The sequence below is a fragment of the Arachis hypogaea genome, chromosome 1 (assembly GCF_003086295.3).
Source record: "Arachis hypogaea cultivar Tifrunner chromosome 1, arahy.Tifrunner.gnm2.J5K5, whole genome shotgun sequence".
Taxonomy (NCBI): domain Eukaryota; kingdom Viridiplantae; phylum Streptophyta; class Magnoliopsida; order Fabales; family Fabaceae; genus Arachis; species Arachis hypogaea.
Genome location: NC_092036.1, coordinates 3,294,019 through 3,311,892, shown reverse-complemented (window position 1 = coordinate 3,311,892; position 17,874 = coordinate 3,294,019). Strand labels below are relative to the sequence as shown.

The following is a 17,874-nucleotide window of genomic DNA, read 5'->3' as shown; positions in this document are numbered from 1 at the left end:
TAACCCTTACCAAACAGTGATTGACTTTTGGTACTTAAAAAAAGTTATTATTTTAGTGGTTTATGGTTGATAATATGTATATATATAATGCCCCTAATGTTTGATAGCTAGGCTGGCTACATACGACCCATGTATCATACATTGACACTGACACATGGAGGAAAGCCATACATTGACCATGTTAATGATTTTCCAAGAGCCTTAACAAGGTGCAGTAATTTTTTTAACAAGGCACAGTGATTCTCTTCCTTTGCTTAATTACTTCCAAAAAAAAAAAGGAAAAAGAAAACAAAAACCACAATTTGTAAACATTTTGTTACTCTGGTCCAAATAGCAATTCAAAGAGTAATGTTAGGAAACCAACTTTTTTCAGCCAACATCAGTCAATTCTTTTAAAATTATTTTGTTTATTTTAAATTCTGTATTCTAAATTATAAACTCTAAACTCTAAATCCTAAATTATAAATGTAAACCCTAAAGTTGACTAACTAAAAATGTCTATTTCTCCCAAAATAACAACTTGGACATTTGGAGTCCAAAAACAAACTGTAAGGAAGAAAAATAGAACCAAAGAAGTTAATGGGAATCATGCTGAAATTAACTCGCAAATTAAATCCACTAACAAATGAGGAAGAGTTAGCTGGTGGGAATGGACAGGTGGCAACCAATCCACCAATTCAGAAGCCAAGGAGAAGCATGAGAGAGTGGACTAGAAGGTAGAAGGTTAAAAGATTAACTAATGAGTGGAGTGGGCTCCTTCCCTTCTGATAGATTGTGTTACCTACTTTCCTTCTTAGATCTTCTCTAAATTCTTCTCCTCTGAACCTTTCTCTTGTTCTCCACGTACAGGTATCTCATGCAAGTGGAAGGCCTCTGCATTCGCCTCTTCTATTCTAATTTTCCAGCATGATAATGCATATCACGCATCAGCAAGTATGGACACAAGCATGTAAAACACAATGTCTATAACATTGCACAAAGTATGGATTATGGTCTCAAGACAAAGAATGATATCAATATACGGTTGTAAGCAAAAGTAACAATAAAACAATTAGTATATAAACCAAAGGGGCAAGAAATTTAACGTGGGATGTAACAAAATGACCTCAATCATCTTTAATACATGCATACAATGAACAGATATCAAGAATCAAGCCATGGCTTACAATTATAGAGAGTATTAAACCACACATTCTAGGCTCAAAACCTCACTAGGCTTATGTTCTAACTACAATCATGTTCCTCAATTAGCTTTATCAGGCAAATTATTCGTGATTTTTCATTTTCTGGAACTCATGTTAATGGGATTCTCTAAAACTCACATCTTGAAATTTGATCATTTTAACCTGATTTGCCTCTCCCTTTTTTTATGGGGGTGGATGAAAATAGAGTCTTCAATACCTAAAATTGAAAATCTAAACCATAGTCAATAGACACTTTATTCAAATACAACTTTTACAATACAGATGAATGTGAAGATATTTTGTAAGAACTTGGGGTGACAACAATAGTATGGCTAAGTAATATTACAACAACTTACCAGAATGTTTTCATGATCGAGCTATGTTGAGAAGAAGGAAGGAATCACTTAAAGGAAGAAAAGGGGGAAAAAGGTGCTATGTGGAGGATGATTCAACTGTGCTATGCAATTTCGTTAAATTACTACTTTTGTTGCTGGAAGAAAAGCCGTAGAAATCCACCAGGTAAGCCAAAGCCTCAGGGTTGCTGTTACAAACCTTCCATAATGATGAAACTTCTCCCTTAGAAACCGTGCCCCAATCCTCACAAACATCAAGAAAGTCAAGCAGCTTCGAATAAAATGAATCGTAATTCATCAAAATGAACGGAATAGGAAGCTCTGATCCAATCCGTTCGAGCTGAATCAACGCCATTATCTCAAACACCTCATCAAGAGTACCAATCCCACCGGGAAGAGCAACAACAGCAGTCTTATCGAGTGAATTATTCCTTACTACAACATCCACCAGCCCATGTTTCCTTGCAGAGAAAAACCTGAACTCAAAAGTCAAAACGATATAAGAAGCTACTCGCAATCAAATCTATTGAGTAAGAAATCAAGCAATGGTATTACCTGCAAGTGAGGTAATTTTCTGATGGCAAGTATGGATGGTAGTTGGATGCAGTCCATTCCCCAGCTTCTTTTCCAATCTTGAATCCGCCAACTGGTTTTCCTGCTTGCAGAGCACCTTGGGTAACTGCGTCCATTAACCCTGGTCCAGCCCCTGACCATGAAGTGCAATCCAAAAGATTTGCTATCTGTGCAGCACATGTATAAAACAGTAAATAATTTAAAAAGAATATTTTATCAGAAAGAGATACAGAAGATGATGAGACATCTGCATATAAAAACAAAAAGATATGATTAACACCTAAAGTGATAAGCCATGTAACAATGCTAGATTATCCCTTTGCATAAGTTAGGGAAGAGCAGGCCAGGAGCTTTTCGTCATAGGGCAGCCAAAATGGTAATCCTATCCCAAATAAAATCAATATTTGAAAGGAATCATTAAAAGCCCTAGGGCTCCTTTCCACTCATTAAAACCCTTTGCCAATATAACATATTCACACTTGTCTATGCCAGAAAGTAATGATGTTTTTCGGAATGCCAACTTACATTATTCACAGAAAGCAAGCAAGAAGCAGGCAGGAAGTTACAGTATGAATTACTTGCCTCTTTAGACAGCTCCTGTGCTTGCACATAATGGGGATGGCCAGGCCCCATCCTTGAAGATCCCAAATACACAACTCCTCTACCCAATCTGTTTATGAGTTCGTAACATTGTTTGATCTCTTCTCTAACCTGTAATATAACCGAGCCAAAATTAAGGAGTCAGTTTACTGGCCACGGAGAAATTCCGAACATGTTTCTTGAGATATACACATATAAGGGGAATGAGGGAAAAAAAAACCCATGCACATTGCTATTAACTTCTTTTCAAGGGAACCTATATATGTAGAATAGAGAACCTGTTATTACACATTTACACAAAGAGGTTGATCTATTATTTTGTTATTGTTTCTTACTTCATAGAGCTGCAACAAGCACCAAAGGATTGCGCTAGGATCTATGGGTTATGTTAAGTCCAAGAATTTTAAGGTGACAATTACCCAATTAAATCGACTTATTTACCCTTGTACAACACCCCCCCCCCCCCTTTTTTCCCCAAAACCACACCACAAAATCAACCAAAAACAAAAACCCAGCCCATGGCATTTCACATTTCTCATCCTTGATTCTCAAATGTGGTATTTACCATCACCGATACTACCATATAGAATGAATAAAAAACCATAAAAAAAAATGAAAATGACAACCAAATCCAGGAACGCTAAACCTAATGTAGGCAATTAGCAAGTTCTACCAAAATACTAGGAGACCACACTTATTTCTTGCTCTATTGAAACTAGAATCGGCATATGGAAAATCATACTTTAATTCATTCATAACTTAAAGCTCTGATTGCGACTACCTCCTGAAAAGTTTCTTGTTCATAGTGGAGAACCGTATCTAATAATGTAGCCATTAAGTCAAACTACTGTGTTTCTGTTTCTATTGCCATATCCATAAATTCAAGGTTCAAGGCAAAGGTACTATTCCATCAAAATGTTGAAATACTTTCCATAATACCAATTTTAAGCATACAAAAGCCACTAAAAAAGAAAAAAAAAAAGAAAGAAGATAGTAAATGTAAAGCATGGGTGTGAGGTACCTCATTTGGGCTCTTCCTCTCATCAAACTCAACTGAGTCTTGCTTGCACAGAAAAAGTCTTGTTTGAATGGCCTTATGATTTTGCTTTTGAGAGTGCTTGAAACTAACGCTATCAAAATTCGATGCTACGCAGAATGAAGAAGGGGACCTGATTCTTGCTTCATTAGAAGAGCTTCGCACTCTCGGTCTCAGCATAATATTAACATTTGAATCCAACGATCCTGCCACACAGAATCCCATCCAATTCCCTTGACACGCTCGCTCCGAAATGCCTCAGATATTGACGATCAATCCAACCAAGGTTTTGTTTCTTTTGTGTCTCCTTCAGAAGCGTTTACAACTTGTTTCGCGGCGGATGTTAGAAAAAGTTTTTTTTTTTTTTTTCCCGTGAAATTAGTCCTAATATGTCATTTTTCAAATTCGCTCAAACATTTTATCCATTAAATTACTTTTTTAAAAATTATAAATTAATTATTTTATTTTTTTATTACTCAATTAATAATTTTTATCCAAGATATAAAATATTAACTGATAGAATATATAATACTTAACATGTATAATTATATGCTAAATAAATATATTTATAAAAAACAATCAATTTAATTATTTTTTAAGTATATAAAAATATGTATATTCAATTATTCATCCATTAGATATAGTAGGTGTTATGTATGATGTGAGTTAATATTTTTATAGTATTAATCGTTTATAAAAAATTTTAGTTGAGTGAATATAGAACGAAAATAATTAATTTATAATATTTGAAGCACTAATTTAATTGATAAAAATTTTTAAAGACAAATTTAAAAAATAAATTATTTTTTAGAGACTAATTTAACTATTAAATAATTTTTTATGAAAAAAATAATCATTTTTTTTAGTGTTTAAAATAATTTTAGTATTAAAAATAAAAATATTAAAAAATATATTTTTAAAATTATAATTTATATATATTTTAAAAAAAATTTATTTAAAAAATTATTTTTAGTATTATAAGTAAAAAATATTTTTACATAAAATATCTAAATATAAAAATTTTTTTATCTTTTTAATTTTTTTTGAAAAAATAAATCACTTAAAAAGAAAACCTATTCGCAAAAGTTCATCTAAATAAATACATTCTCATTGTCATTACTCCATCCTTCCTTTTTTGGGTACTAATCAACTCTTCCTAACAACCAACGTGGTGCATGAAGCATGATTTTGCATACTCCAATTGAGCTAAAAGAACATTACGGGGTAAAGCAACCCCACCCTTTTTTTTTTTTTTGGGGTCAAAAATACCACAGCATACCTACACAACACTAAAAATTTTATATTTAATAGTTGGTTGAAATGGAATGCAGCGTCTTAAGAAATATATAGTTTTACTAATTGAATTAAGCCTCATTTTCGATATTTGGTGGATTCACCAAGCAACCCCCACTTTTTTTTTTCCCTTTCTAGCTTTTCATGTATCTCCTAATCCGACAGGCAAAAGATTAATCTATCGCGATACTGAATTTTACTTAAGAGTTTATTGGTGGCCAATAAGTTATTGCATGCACAAGGCAGAATTTGAATCTTCGACACTTAATAAACTAACCACTGGATCAACCCAACTTAGTTAAGCAACCCCCACTTCATCACTGCCAATTTGCAACCCGATAAAGACTCCCCAGGCCCAGAGTTCCGTTATTATTATTGTTCCTGTTGGGTTATCAATTTATCATTGATTCTTTACCTTTACGTTTTCCTTTGGTCGTTGGGCCTGAGTGCTTGTACAATGGTTGGACTATATGAAGAAATGGGCCTCATTTTGATATTTTGAGCCCAATTGGAGCTAAATATACCACAATCCTAGATTGCCCCATTCTTTTCTCCTCCTCCGTTGTTATTCTGCTGAGTAGCCAGCAGCGGCACCTTCGACTTCCAAAATGGGTGCATTCTCTCTCTCTCCCTCTCCCTCTCTCTCTGATGTTCTTTGAAGTGTTTGGATGGTGAGTGATTGAATGATGTGAATTTGGTGTGCAGGTATCTCTCGTGATTCTATGCACAAGAGGCGCGCCACTGGTGGCAAGAAGAAGGTTTGGAGGAAGAAGAGAAAGTATAGCTCTTCTACCTTTTCCTTCTCTCTCTCTCTCTCTCTCTCTCTCTCTCTCTCTCTCTCTTTTAATATTTAAAGGTTTTCTTATATTTGAATGAATGTCTTTGTTTTTGCTCTATGTTTCTTCTTTCGTCGAGTGTTGATTGGTTTAGTTGAATAGTTGAAGGTCTTTGACATGTATCTGACTTGAGAAACCCGTTCCATTTGTTGTTTAGGATTTTTTTTTTTCGAATTTCAACTATATTCCCAGTTAGGTAATCCAACGGCTTATCTGAACCTAGCGGATCTGAGCTACATTTGAGCTATATTCAAGGGTTTGCCGCGAGCCAATAAATTGCTTCATATATATAGGGATTCAAACTCTCGACACTTGACTAAAAGCACGAGTGAGTTCCAAATCGAAGGAAAAAAAAAAAAAGAACACGAGTGAGCTGACCCCAACCCAAGTTGTTTATGTTTAGAAGACCAAGTCATTTTGGTAATTAAGTTTAACTAAATTGGTCTAATAATTTAAAGATTGATAACTAGAAATTTTAGTTGAAGAAAGAGGAGAAGGAGGAGAGGCATAAGAAGAAGAAGAAAGACTTTGTTAGACTGGGTTGCGAAAATAACTTGTTTAGCTAGCATTTCTTTGATTCAGATTCTTGATTCTTGAGACATGTGTATCAGACTATTAGCACTAACTAGTATAATCCCCTTCCACACATGCGTGGCTTTGTTATTGGGAGAATTGGTGATGAAACTTAATCTAAGTTCGCCATGATACATCAACTAATATATGATGAAAATCTAATATTGAAGACAATTAGTTATAAATTGCAGTTTATACGATTATAATTACTATCTAATGTGGTTTATAGGTATGAGCTTGGAAGGCAACCAGCAAACACAAAGCTCTCCAGCAACAAAACTGTTAGGAGGATCAGGGTTCGAGGTGGGAATGTAAAATGGCGTGCTTTGAGGCTTGACACTGGGAACTACTCTTGGGGTAGTGAAGCTGTGACTCGCAAAACGAGGATTCTCGATGTGGTGTATAATGCCTCCAACAATGAACTTGTTCGAACTCAGACTTTGGTCAAGAGTGCCATCGTTCAGGTTGATGCTGCACCTTTCAAACAGTGGTATCTCCAGCATTATGGTGTCGACATTGGTCGCAAGAAGAAGGGTGCAACTTCTGGCAAGAAAGAAGGGGAGGTACAAGTTAAACAATGTGCTTTTCTTAGATTGAGATTCTTTTTCAATCTTGAATAGTGTTGTGAAATTTCATAGCAGTTACTTTGATTGCCTGAGGGCATTTCTCAACATAATTTGGTTGCGTCTGCTCTAATAGGATGCTGAAACTGCAACCGAAGAAGTGAAGAAGAGTAACCATGTCTTGAGAAAGTTGGAGAAGCGTAAACAAACCCGGGTGCTTGATTCCCACATTGAAGAACAATTTGGAAGTGGTCGCCTCTTGGCTAGTATCTCATCCCGCCCCGGTCAATGTGGTCGTGCTGATGGGTATGTAACATTCCATTATCTATTAGATGTATCAAGTACATGATCTTTTGACACTGATATTAGTGTAAAATTTATAATTTGTGTTTCTCTTTTTTAGATTAGAAAATTTCTATCTTCTTGTGAGTGTGTGTGTGTCCATGCACGTGGGGCGAGGTAGTCATTGATTTTGCATTTTACTGGCGAGTCTTCGGGAACTTAATTTATTTGGTAGTCAACATTTATTTCTTTTGAACTAATGGCAGATATATATTGGAGGGCAAAGAGCTTGAGTTCTACATGAAGAAGCTTCAGAAAAAGAAGGGCAAGGGTGCTGCTTAAGATGTTGTATTTCCTCCATTTTAGTTTTCTTTGAATTATCTTGTTGAAACTATTACATCTTAGACAATCAAGGTGATCATTTTGCTAGAATGTCTACTTTCTATGGGTTGTTTTGGTAGTGATGTTGGGTTGTAAACAAAACCCGGAACTTTGAACTGTTTAATGATATTGATAGTGAGTCCTATTTAAATTAAATTAGCACTGCCATTATAATTTTCTAGTCCATTGACTTCCATGTAAAGGCTTTTTTTTCCCCTTTAAATTGTGTTCTTGTGCTTCATTCTGTTGCATCCAACAGTTATACGGACAAAACTTAAGTAGCATGATTGATGAGTCAAAATAAGAAATAGAATTATTATAATAAAGTTTTTAATTTTATACAGCAGATGCTTTACAATTATTATTACAATGAAATTTGAAACCAGGTTTTACCTTTTTATACACTCACAAGCTGCAAAAACCGGTATAACCTTTGGGTATGGTCCTTTGACAAATATATATATAGGTGTGAATGGTGTTCATTATTAATATTCATGATAGAAACCACTATTGGAGAATCAATATACATTTGTTTCACTATTTGGAATGCTGCAACACTCTTATCAAATGTGAAGTAGTGCAAACCTCACTTCACTGGTTCTAATGTATGCTTTTGTTTGTCAATTCTCAAAAGCCTTACAAAGATTTTAAGGATGATAAATGCTAGATCTATAAGTTGATATGATCATTCCTCCGAACAAGGGAATTTGAAGCTTTGCAAATAGAGCCATTGGGACACAAGCCATAATAGCTATTGGTATCCACACCCATTTTAGTCTATTGCGAAGAACCAAAGAAAGAGCAGCAGCAAATGCTACCATGGTAGTAACAATTGCATAGAACAACAAAGCAAGACCCCATATTAATCTCCGAGGTAACGCCTTGAGAAAATCTTTTTCAGCGTAGCGTGCTGTTAGGATTGACAAGAACATCAGAAGAGAAGCCATGGAAGAAAACAAAGCCAATGTGACCGAAGCAGCAAACACTAGGAATGTGTTATCTGGCAAGAATATTGGAAATCCTTTTTCCTGGTTGTTACCTCCAGGTACTGTGAGAACTGCGGTGAAAACGGTCGTAACGATAAGAGCTGCCACTATGCTACAGGAGTTCGCTGTATCTTTCATCCATTTCTCACTTTCTTCTAGCAAATTCTTGTGTTCTTCCTTGAATAGTTGCCATGCTGTTTTTCCATCTTGGTTCTTAATTTCCTTGTGAATAGGGTGATCCAATTGCTCAACTTTCTGGTGGAGAACATGCAATATTATCAATATCTATGTATAGTTTAGCTTCAATAATAGGTAGAAGGTAGCTTTAAGACTGTGTTTGGTAAGTGTATTAGCACAATAAACACCGAGGCAGAGACATAACAGGATAAGATTAGTCAAATTTAGTCTTGGGATAAGACATTTTCAGAGATGTTTTGTATCTTGCAATATTTATATATTTGTGTCCTAAAACCATTACTAAACAGTGTCGAAATCTAAACTAACCTTGAACCATTGTAACTCCTTCTGCATTTTAAATGCTGCACCAGAAACTGATAACAGTTGAGAATGAGCAGATCTTGCTGCTAGATGTGATGTTGTGTTGTGTGATTCGTCTAATGCTAAGATTAAAATCTTGGAAATTATTGGCATCTTGCATATGAAACCAAAAACCTTCTCTTGTCTATATTTAATGGCGATTTGAGCTATATATCCTTCATTTGGAATGCGAGTCCAAACCAAATCCGGAAAAAACTGGAAACATATCCTTAAAATCTCGACTATGCCAGACGATGTGGCATTGTAGATAATGTCCATGCTCACAAAAGACTCCCAAAATTGAGTGTTGCTCATGGTTGAAGCTTGAGAGCAAACATGTTCTACCAATCTCTCAGAAAACACTTGTCTCAGCTTTACATCTCTTAAATGCTTTATGCTAGGAGCTGCAATTGAAGCTTAATTATTGGTTGTGTAAGAAAAAAATGGGAAAAGAAGCAGCTAAGAGAATAACACCACACCAGAAGTTTGAATTGCATTCCATATTTTGCTTCCAGAATATGATTGATGATGGCTTGATTGGTCATAAGAATCTCTTAAATCACCATGTGGTAAATGATCAAGTTGAGCTGGAACACCTAATATATTGAACAACAGGAATGTTAGATTTCACTAAAGAGTTAAATTTTTGGAGGGAAAGGAAGGGAAGGAGAAACAAGTAATTTAACAACCATAATTTTATGTATGTAACATCCATAATTACACACTTATTACATCTAATATTACTCAATTATTCTAGAAAGACTGCAAAATAAGGTAAACCATAATTAACAAATGTAAAATAAGATAATTTTGAGTTATTTTTGGACTGATTTTCTATTGTCTCCCAAATATTTTTGTGAAAAATCATGCATAAATACTTACAATGGTAAATGCATCTGTGCAAAATCCCAAACTTATTTCCACTTTGGAAATCAGAAGTTTTCTTTGACAAAACATTAAGTATAATGCTTCCATTTGAATCTGAAATAGTTGCCAAGTTGGGGTAGCGCTGAAGAAGATACATGGTGATATCTGCACTTAGGAGAACCAAAAGGAAAGTTATAGAGAAAAGGATAAAATTAAACAGAGCAAGTAGAAGCTTATGAATGAATGCAGAATGAATGATAACAAGTTTTTATGTGTTGGAAAACAGGCTACATATCATTATTTGATTTTAGAATTGGTGTAAATAAGATGTAGGGAACTTGATTCAAAGTTACTCTTCACCAAAAAAAATTCCTTTCAAACAGATACCTACTTGAGCCAAAAATTTTCTTTACCATGAAATCCTGCAGCAGTAAGCAATGCAACAAGTTGACGAGACGACTCACTAGAAAACGGAAAACCAGGTCTTTCATCTACAGTATTCATTGCAAGGTACCATGCCATCTCTTTACATCTGGTAGAGGTAACACTATACAAAAGTGGTGTAAACCCTTTAAAATCAGTTATCTGTGTCAAAGAATGATTCTTAGCCAACAATGCCTTTGCAGCATCAATGCTTTCTCCCATTGCAACATAGTGAAGGCAAGTGAAACCCATGGAATCCAATTCAGCTAGTAATTCTGAAGGCACATGATGCACTAACTTCTCAAGTATCTTCCACTGAGCTCCTACGGCGGCAACATGCAACGGTGTTCTGGCCAGTGAGGTGATCTTTGATGTCCATGCACTTGGATCAGCATCAAGGAATGACTTTGCAGATTCCCAATCTCCTTTTAGAATTGCCATGTGAAGGGGTAGGTAGTAACTGTGGTTGAATCCCCTAGCTTCTTGGCAATAATAATGGTATTCGCATGAGTTCAAATGGAACATTACAATATTTCTAAGAGAGTAATGCTAGGGAACTAACTTTTTTCAGTCAACATTAGCCAATTCTTTTAACATTATTTTGCTTATTTTAAATTCTAGACCCGAAATCATAAGCCCTTAATCCTGTACCCTAAATTATAAACCCTAAACCCTATACTTGATTAGTGTTGGTTAATTAAAAATTGGTTTTCTATAATTTCTCTTTGTGAGAACATGAATATACTTTTAAGTGGTAATTCAGACAAAACCCAAAAGATTACAAATTAAATCATCATTAAACATTGCTAAGGTTACCTAATCCGAGAAGAATGGAGACAAATAGAAAATCACATACCAAATTCATTAGTAGCAGCCATGACATCATCCATAGACATAACTGGACTTGATTCTGCAAACGACATTTCCCTTTGCAAATTGGGTGACACAAGTGCTTCAATGATGGAAGAAGAAGGAACAGAACCATTTGGGGTCTTCAAGACTTGGGGAATATGCTTTCCTTGTTCACAACGCAAAGATGGAAAACACTTCTTTGCTTGCTGGCTTTTAAATCATAATATTATTAGTGGAAAGAATTGAACAACAATCTCAGTAGCACAAGCTATACTATTACTACTAATATTATTATTCTTGCATCTTCTTTTGCTTCCTCTTTTGTATTTGGTTCCTCTACTTTTACTGCTTTTCTTTTTTCATATGAATTCTAAAGAAGTGATGTAGAGGGATGTTGATGATTCGTATTTCCACTTTCTTCTGTTGCTTTTTCGATGCTATAGACAACAATTAATCTCTTGTGTTGTATAAAAAAGGTAAAATATATACGTTTCATATGCTCAAGATGATAATCTTCATTTTCGTGTTTACCTTCTTTTATTTTCTTTACTCCGAAGCTTCCACATAAAACACTTTTGACATGCGAGATCAGCATAAAAAAGAATGAATATTTTATGATAACTAAACTTATTTAAGCCAACATCCTTTAATAAATTTTAAATTGATAATTCCTATAGCAATGTTTTTGGAGAAATTTGTGTGGTCCATACGAGTGTGGATAATTCATCACTTGTGATATACTCTTTTTGTTCTTCAATATATAATTCCAAACTGATAGAATGTTTAATTTTCTGTTTGTAATTCCCATATCATGGTTTGAACAGAAACTAATACAGAGAAACTTTTCTCAAAACCTTAGTTCGAGTTCGCCTTTCTTCTTCTTTCTTCCTTCTTCTATCTGTTGCTACATGCCACTTGCTTACTAACCAATGCACAACTATCAGACAACATCTTCTAATAACCAGGTCTAGTAATTCTAGAAGTAATCAAATTAAGAAAGAAGTGAAAAGTAAAGGAGAAAGGATGAAAACCAAAACTTTCAAGAAGTGTGTTTTTCTTCTATTTGTTAAAGCTGGAGTTGCCAATTGTGTCTTTGACCAAACCACTCTGAGCCATTCTCCTTGCTTCGTACGGGGAAACGTAACCGTACTTTCTTTTCAACGTCTCTTTAACAAAGTCGTTGCGAGCTTTGGTTCGAGCTTGTTGGGGAGCAACGTTGACATAAGAAAGGTGCGCCCCGAAAGATAAAATAGCAGCACCAGAGAGGAAGCACGCAATGGTCATGGCCAGTTTCTTTGGTGTTGAAGGGAAACACAGCACCATTAGCTTCAAACAGGTTCAACTAATAAAGAAGATCAATTCAACCTCCTAGCATATAAGTTAAATGCACCATTCATCAGATTATGTGTGAAAGAAGATCACATTCATAGTGTGTAGTAAAATAATCTTTTTAAGGAAAAAAGAATGAGAAAAAAAAAAAGGGAAGTCATCAGCCAGTTCATTCTGATCGGAACATGCACAAAGTGTCCATTCTTGATAGAAATCTTGTACATTTGGGACAACAGAAGTGACCACTTTTATGAAGAAGTGGTAGATGGCCACCAGTTTTAAGACTCTGTTTCTTATGTATGTTTGCTAGATAGAACAATTAAGGAATTGATTCTGATATACTATCTATTAAAAACGATTATCCTATCACTCAATTGGGCATATTATATCACTGAAACTGTTTGATTTTTATGATATTTATCCATAAACCAGAGGCTTCCAATTCAAGTATGAGAAAAAGATCAAGTGTTGAGAAACCTCTACACTCAACCCAACTCAAGTTTGATTAGTTAGAGTCTGTTACAATTCATTCTAGATACTGGTGATTAACTGATGGTGTAAATAACCTTAATCTATAATTAAATATTAGATATAAAGCGCAAAATCATGTGGAACTTAATCTACAACAACAAAAAAAGGGCTAAACTAAACTGCCACAGAGCTTAATATTTGCCGCTGAAGCTTAAATGATGTTTATGGGAGGAAATTTCAATAAACAGTTGCTAGTGGTTGCTGATGCTAGACCTTGTGCACCACGGTTCGACCCTAGCTAGCTAACACAGGTGATTGTACAAAAACTTAGCATTCAAATTCACTCTATAAATCATCGTATAAATGTTTGTGTTACAGTGTCGGTGTATAATACTTAAAACTCAAATGGAAAATGATACAACTCATACGAGTATAAATACAAGAGAAATGCTCCGAGGCCATCAGAATTTATTATTTTTGGCCATCACTTTTAGCCATTAACTCAATTCCTTTAATCTACTAATTCAACAACACACCATTAATCCAGTTTTAAACATTGATGGCTAATTAATGGAAAAAAACAATAAATTCTAACGGTCCTCTAGCATTCCTCTAAATACAATTACTCAATCATGTACTGTCATGGAAAAAAATGGTTTCTTTTCAAAATAGTGGGTAAGTGAGTCAATCTCTTTTTCACTTACCTTATGTCATAGCACATTCCAATGACAGAGTTATAGTGACTCAAGTCATAGATACATAACAAAATTTTACTGATTAATCTTCAATGATAATGGAGCAAAAGCGAGTGAATACAATATGAAACGACAAAGTGGCATTTTATCAAACAGATAGGGTGCATTTAGAAAGAAACGAAACGAAATTGACCATGAGCAATTCTTTCTTACGAATTTAAATTCTGTTGGATCGGATTATAACACATACCTTCGAGCGTTCTTGTGTGTGCAGATATCGAAGAATTGGGAGCACGGAATCAGAATTTGGAAGTTGGAACCAACCGACTTGGCAGTGGGATTCTGTTCTTCAATACCGAAGCATAACCTAATCTGATCTTAAGCTTCTTCCTTGGTGATGATGAAGATCGGTTTTCTCTTCCCCTCGTGCAGCTTCAAATGAAGATCGTTTTAAGAAAAAATATGAACGTATCTCAATACGTTCAAAACAATTTCGTTACACAGAGAAGTAACGATTAAGGTGATGATTTTATGTGAAATTAATAACAGAGGACTGTTAAATGATGTGATAATTTAATTAAATTGGAAAAGTATAGGGAGCCAATGGTCTAAGCGTACAATGTGTACAATGGAGGTTTAGAAAGTATTAGAGATATGACCATTAGTGTTACATTATTCTGTCAAATTATGCTTTTGGGATGAGTGGGTTCATGACATGGTATTAGAATTCTAGATCCGAAAGGTCAAGGGTTCAATCTTTGACATGAGATGTTTATTATCCCTGGTATTTGGATGGTTATTCTGAATAGTGTGGGTGATGTTCATTTTATTCATGAACCAAATGTTTAGCCCATTGTACTCATTGTACACTTAGGTCATTGGCTCCCTAGCACTACCCAATTAAATTTTCATCTAACAATTTTTTCGATTATTAACCTTACAGAAGAGTTTTTACCAGACTAATAAAACGGAAAAACGTAATTGTTTTTTAGCGTGTCTAAATATGTAAAATTTATATTTATTTTATGTTGAACACTCACCTGATGATATAATAATTTAATTAAATATATTAAATTACTTAACAATTTTTAATTAATAGTTTTATGTATAGATCATTATATATAAATTTTTATTTTATTTTATTTATTTAAAAAAGTACATTTAAACTGCTTATTTTAATTTTTATTATATATATGTATAAATAATTGATATTTTTTAATAAAATAAATACTCTTATAAAAGTATTTTTATATAAAAATAATATTATAGACCATTACATAATTTAATATGTTTTAACTTTTAATCATATATGTTTGATTAACTATTTAAAAGTTTATAATATCATTTTCATATAAAGATAACATCTGTAAATATTGCTCTTTAATACATATAGTCATAAATATTAGCATGCAAAATCACCATAGAATGGTAGCAGACCGGCAGTGAAGGCTTGGTGTACAATATTCTATACTAGAATGAGATAAGTTTCAATGTAGTCCCTGAAGTTGCACTCGAATCTCATAGTAGTTCCTAAACTTAAAAGTTCCTCAGAGTCATCCCCGAACTTGCACTCCAGGACTCAAAGTGGTCCTTCCGGCAATTTCAGCACACGTGGTGCAACCGAAAAGCTTAGTTGGCAGCGTTGGTGACACGTGGGACTCACAACGGCTAGCTGATGTGGCAGAGTAAAGTCTTCCGACTCAATTTGGTCCCTCGGGTGAAGTTAAAACCCTAATTTCCTTTTTTGAAGGCCACATTGTTCACTCTGCTGTCTCCTCGTTGGTGCTGTGTTCTTCTATTCTCCCTCTCTAAAGGCCGAAGGTTATGGCTAGCACGAGCAATGCAGCTGGGAGCTCGAACAACCCACGATCGTGGAAGCATCATGAGGAGAATGAACAGAAACAGAGAAGCTCGTTTGCCAGAATGGTGTGCCTGTGGGTCGAGACCGGTGCTGCGGTGGTCAGAGACGGATTCTAATCTAGGGAGACCATTCCTGGGTTTCCCGAACTACAATGTAAGTATTATTGTTGTTGATTGCTGTATTTATGGATATAAATTTTGCTGATTGAATTTTCTTTGATGTACAGACTGTGGATAAAAAATGGTGTGGATTGTTTATGTGGGTTGATAAAGTTTTGGAATATGCCATGCCATGTGATGATAGAACAAGACATTCAGTTGATGATGAAGAACGAAAGATGAAGATCGCTTGGAAATTTGGTAAATTAGAAGCTGAAATTAGGGTTCTAAAAATGGGAAAATTTTTGATGTTTGTGTTCATGCTGCTGATTGTAATTGGTTTTTATGATATTTTATCCATAAACCAGAGGCTTCCAATTCAAGTATGAGAAAAAGATCAAGTGTTGAGAAACCTCTACACTCAACCCAACTCAAGTTTGATTAGTTAGAGTCTGTTACAATTCATTCTAGATACCGGTGATTAACTGATGGTGTAAATAACCTTAATCTATAATTAAATATTAGATATAAAGCGCAAAATCATGTGGAACTTAATCTACAACCACAAAAAAAGGGCTAAACTAAACTGCCACAGAGCTTAATATTTGCCGCTGAAGCTTAAATGATGTTTATGGGAGGAAATTTCAATAAACAGTTGCTAGTGGTTGCTGATGCTAGACCTTGTGCACCACGGTTCGACCCTAGCTAGCTAACACAGGTGATTGTACAAAAACTTAGCATTCAAATTCACTCTATAAATCATCGTATAAATGTGTGTTACAGTGTCAGTGTATAATACTTAAAACTCAAATGGAAAATGATACAACTCATACGAGTATAAATACAAGAGAAATGCTCCGAGGCCATCAGAATTTATTATTTTTGGCCATCACTTTTAGCCATTAACTCAATCCCTTTAATCTACTAATTCAACAACACACCATTAATCCAGTTTTAAACATTGATGGCTAATTAATGGCAAAAAACAATAAATTCTAACGGTCCTCTAGCATTCCTCTAAATACAATTACTCAATCATGTACTGTCATGGAAAAAAATGGTTTCTTTTCAAAATAGTGGGTAAGTGAGTCAATCTCTTTTTCACTTACCTTATGTCATAGCACATTCCAATGACAGAGTTATAGTGACTCAAGTCATAGATACATAACAAAATTTTACTGATTAATCTTCAATGATAATGGAGCAAAAGCGAGTGAATACAATATGAAACGACAAAGTGGCATTTTATCAAACAGATAGGGTGCATTTAGAAAGAAACGAAACGAAATTGACCATGAGCAATTCTTTCTTACGAATTTAAATTCTGTTGGATCGGATTATAACACATACCTTCGAGCGTTCTTGTGTGTGCAGATATCGAAGAATTGGGAGCACGGAATCAGAATTTGGAAGTTGGAACCAACCGCCTTGGCAGTGGGATTCTGTTCTTCAATACCGAAGCATAACCTAATCTGATCTTAAGCTTCTTCCTTGGTGATGATGAAGATCGGTTTTCTCTTTCCCTCGTGCAGCTTCAAATGAAGATCGTTTTAAGAAAAAATATGAACTTATCTCAAGACACAGAAGTAATGACTAATGAAGCGGAAAAGCGTAATTCTTTTTTAGGAAAGATATGGAGACTCAAATCGAGGACCCTTTTAACGAGAATGGAAAGACTTGCGCCATTTGAGTTATAATTTATTAGCGCGTAATTATTTTTTAGTGTGTCTAAATATGTAAGATTTATATTTATTTTGTTAAACACTCACGTAATTATATAATAATTTAATTAAATATATTAAATTATTTAATAATTTTTAGTTAATAGATTTATATAAAGATAATTGTATATAAATTTTTTATTTTATTTTATTTATTTAAAAAAATATGTTTAAATTGATTATTTAAATTTTTATTATATCAATATATAAATAATTGACATTTTTTAATAAAATAAATATTCTCATAATAATATTTTTACATAAAAATAGTATTATAGACCATTATATAATTTAATATATTTTAATTTTTAATCATATATGTTTTGACTAACTATCTAAAAATTTATAATGTCATCTTTG

At 34.2% G+C, this 17,874-nt stretch overlaps 3 protein-coding genes across 18 annotated transcripts; 1 reads left to right on the top strand and 2 right to left on the bottom strand.

Annotated features, from left to right (window-relative positions):
* Positions 1-355: 355 nt before the first annotated feature.
* Positions 356-4,146, bottom strand: LOC112790698 (probable cytokinin riboside 5'-monophosphate phosphoribohydrolase LOGL10). 12 transcript variants are annotated; one of them, XR_003196780.3, is made up of 5 exons: positions 3,732-4,146; positions 2,636-2,821; positions 2,093-2,277; positions 1,541-2,013; positions 356-888 (listed from the first exon to the last, which is right to left on the bottom strand). XR_003196780.3 is itself a non-coding variant. In XM_025833236.3 (4 exons), exons 1-4 carry the CDS (start codon positions 3,969-3,971, stop codon positions 1,617-1,619), a joined length of 1,008 nt encoding a protein of 335 aa, XP_025689021.1. In that variant the 5' UTR covers positions 3,972-4,146; the 3' UTR covers positions 1,424-1,616. The 12 variants fall into 12 exon arrangements, 3 of the variants coding, with proteins under 3 accessions (XP_025689021.1, XP_072057903.1, XP_072057225.1); XR_011865198.1 differs by having other exon boundaries at positions 2,093-2,273; positions 2,689-2,821; XR_003196782.3 differs by having other exon boundaries at positions 567-893.
* An 839-nt stretch (positions 4,147-4,985) lies between these two features.
* On the top strand, positions 4,986-7,830 carry LOC112790646 (small ribosomal subunit protein eS8). Its single transcript, XM_025833148.3, has 5 exons — positions 4,986-5,651; positions 5,745-5,817; positions 6,678-7,011; positions 7,148-7,317; positions 7,560-7,830. The coding sequence occupies exons 1-5, from the start codon at positions 5,648-5,650 to the stop codon at positions 7,633-7,635; spliced, it is 657 nt and encodes a 218-aa protein (XP_025688933.1). The 5' UTR covers positions 4,986-5,647; the 3' UTR covers positions 7,636-7,830.
* Positions 7,831-8,135: 305 nt separating this feature from the next.
* On the bottom strand, positions 8,136-17,426 carry LOC112790618 (uncharacterized). Of its 5 annotated transcripts, none has more exons than XM_025833142.3 (8): positions 17,144-17,426; positions 14,085-14,266; positions 11,344-12,707; positions 10,478-10,966; positions 10,080-10,229; positions 9,677-9,793; positions 9,165-9,601; positions 8,136-8,915 (listed from the first exon to the last, which is right to left on the bottom strand). In XM_025833142.3, exons 3-8 carry the CDS (start codon positions 11,408-11,410, stop codon positions 8,322-8,324), a joined length of 1,854 nt encoding a protein of 617 aa, XP_025688927.1. In that variant the 5' UTR covers positions 11,411-12,707; positions 14,085-14,266; positions 17,144-17,426; the 3' UTR covers positions 8,136-8,321. The 5 variants fall into 5 exon arrangements, with proteins under 5 accessions (XP_025688927.1, XP_025688890.1, XP_025688902.1 ...); XM_025833105.3 differs by having other exon boundaries at positions 10,478-10,969; positions 17,144-17,388; XM_025833117.3 differs by lacking the exon at positions 17,144-17,426 and having other exon boundaries at positions 10,478-10,969; positions 11,344-11,549; positions 14,085-14,210.
* Between the last annotated feature and the right edge of the window lie 448 nt (positions 17,427-17,874).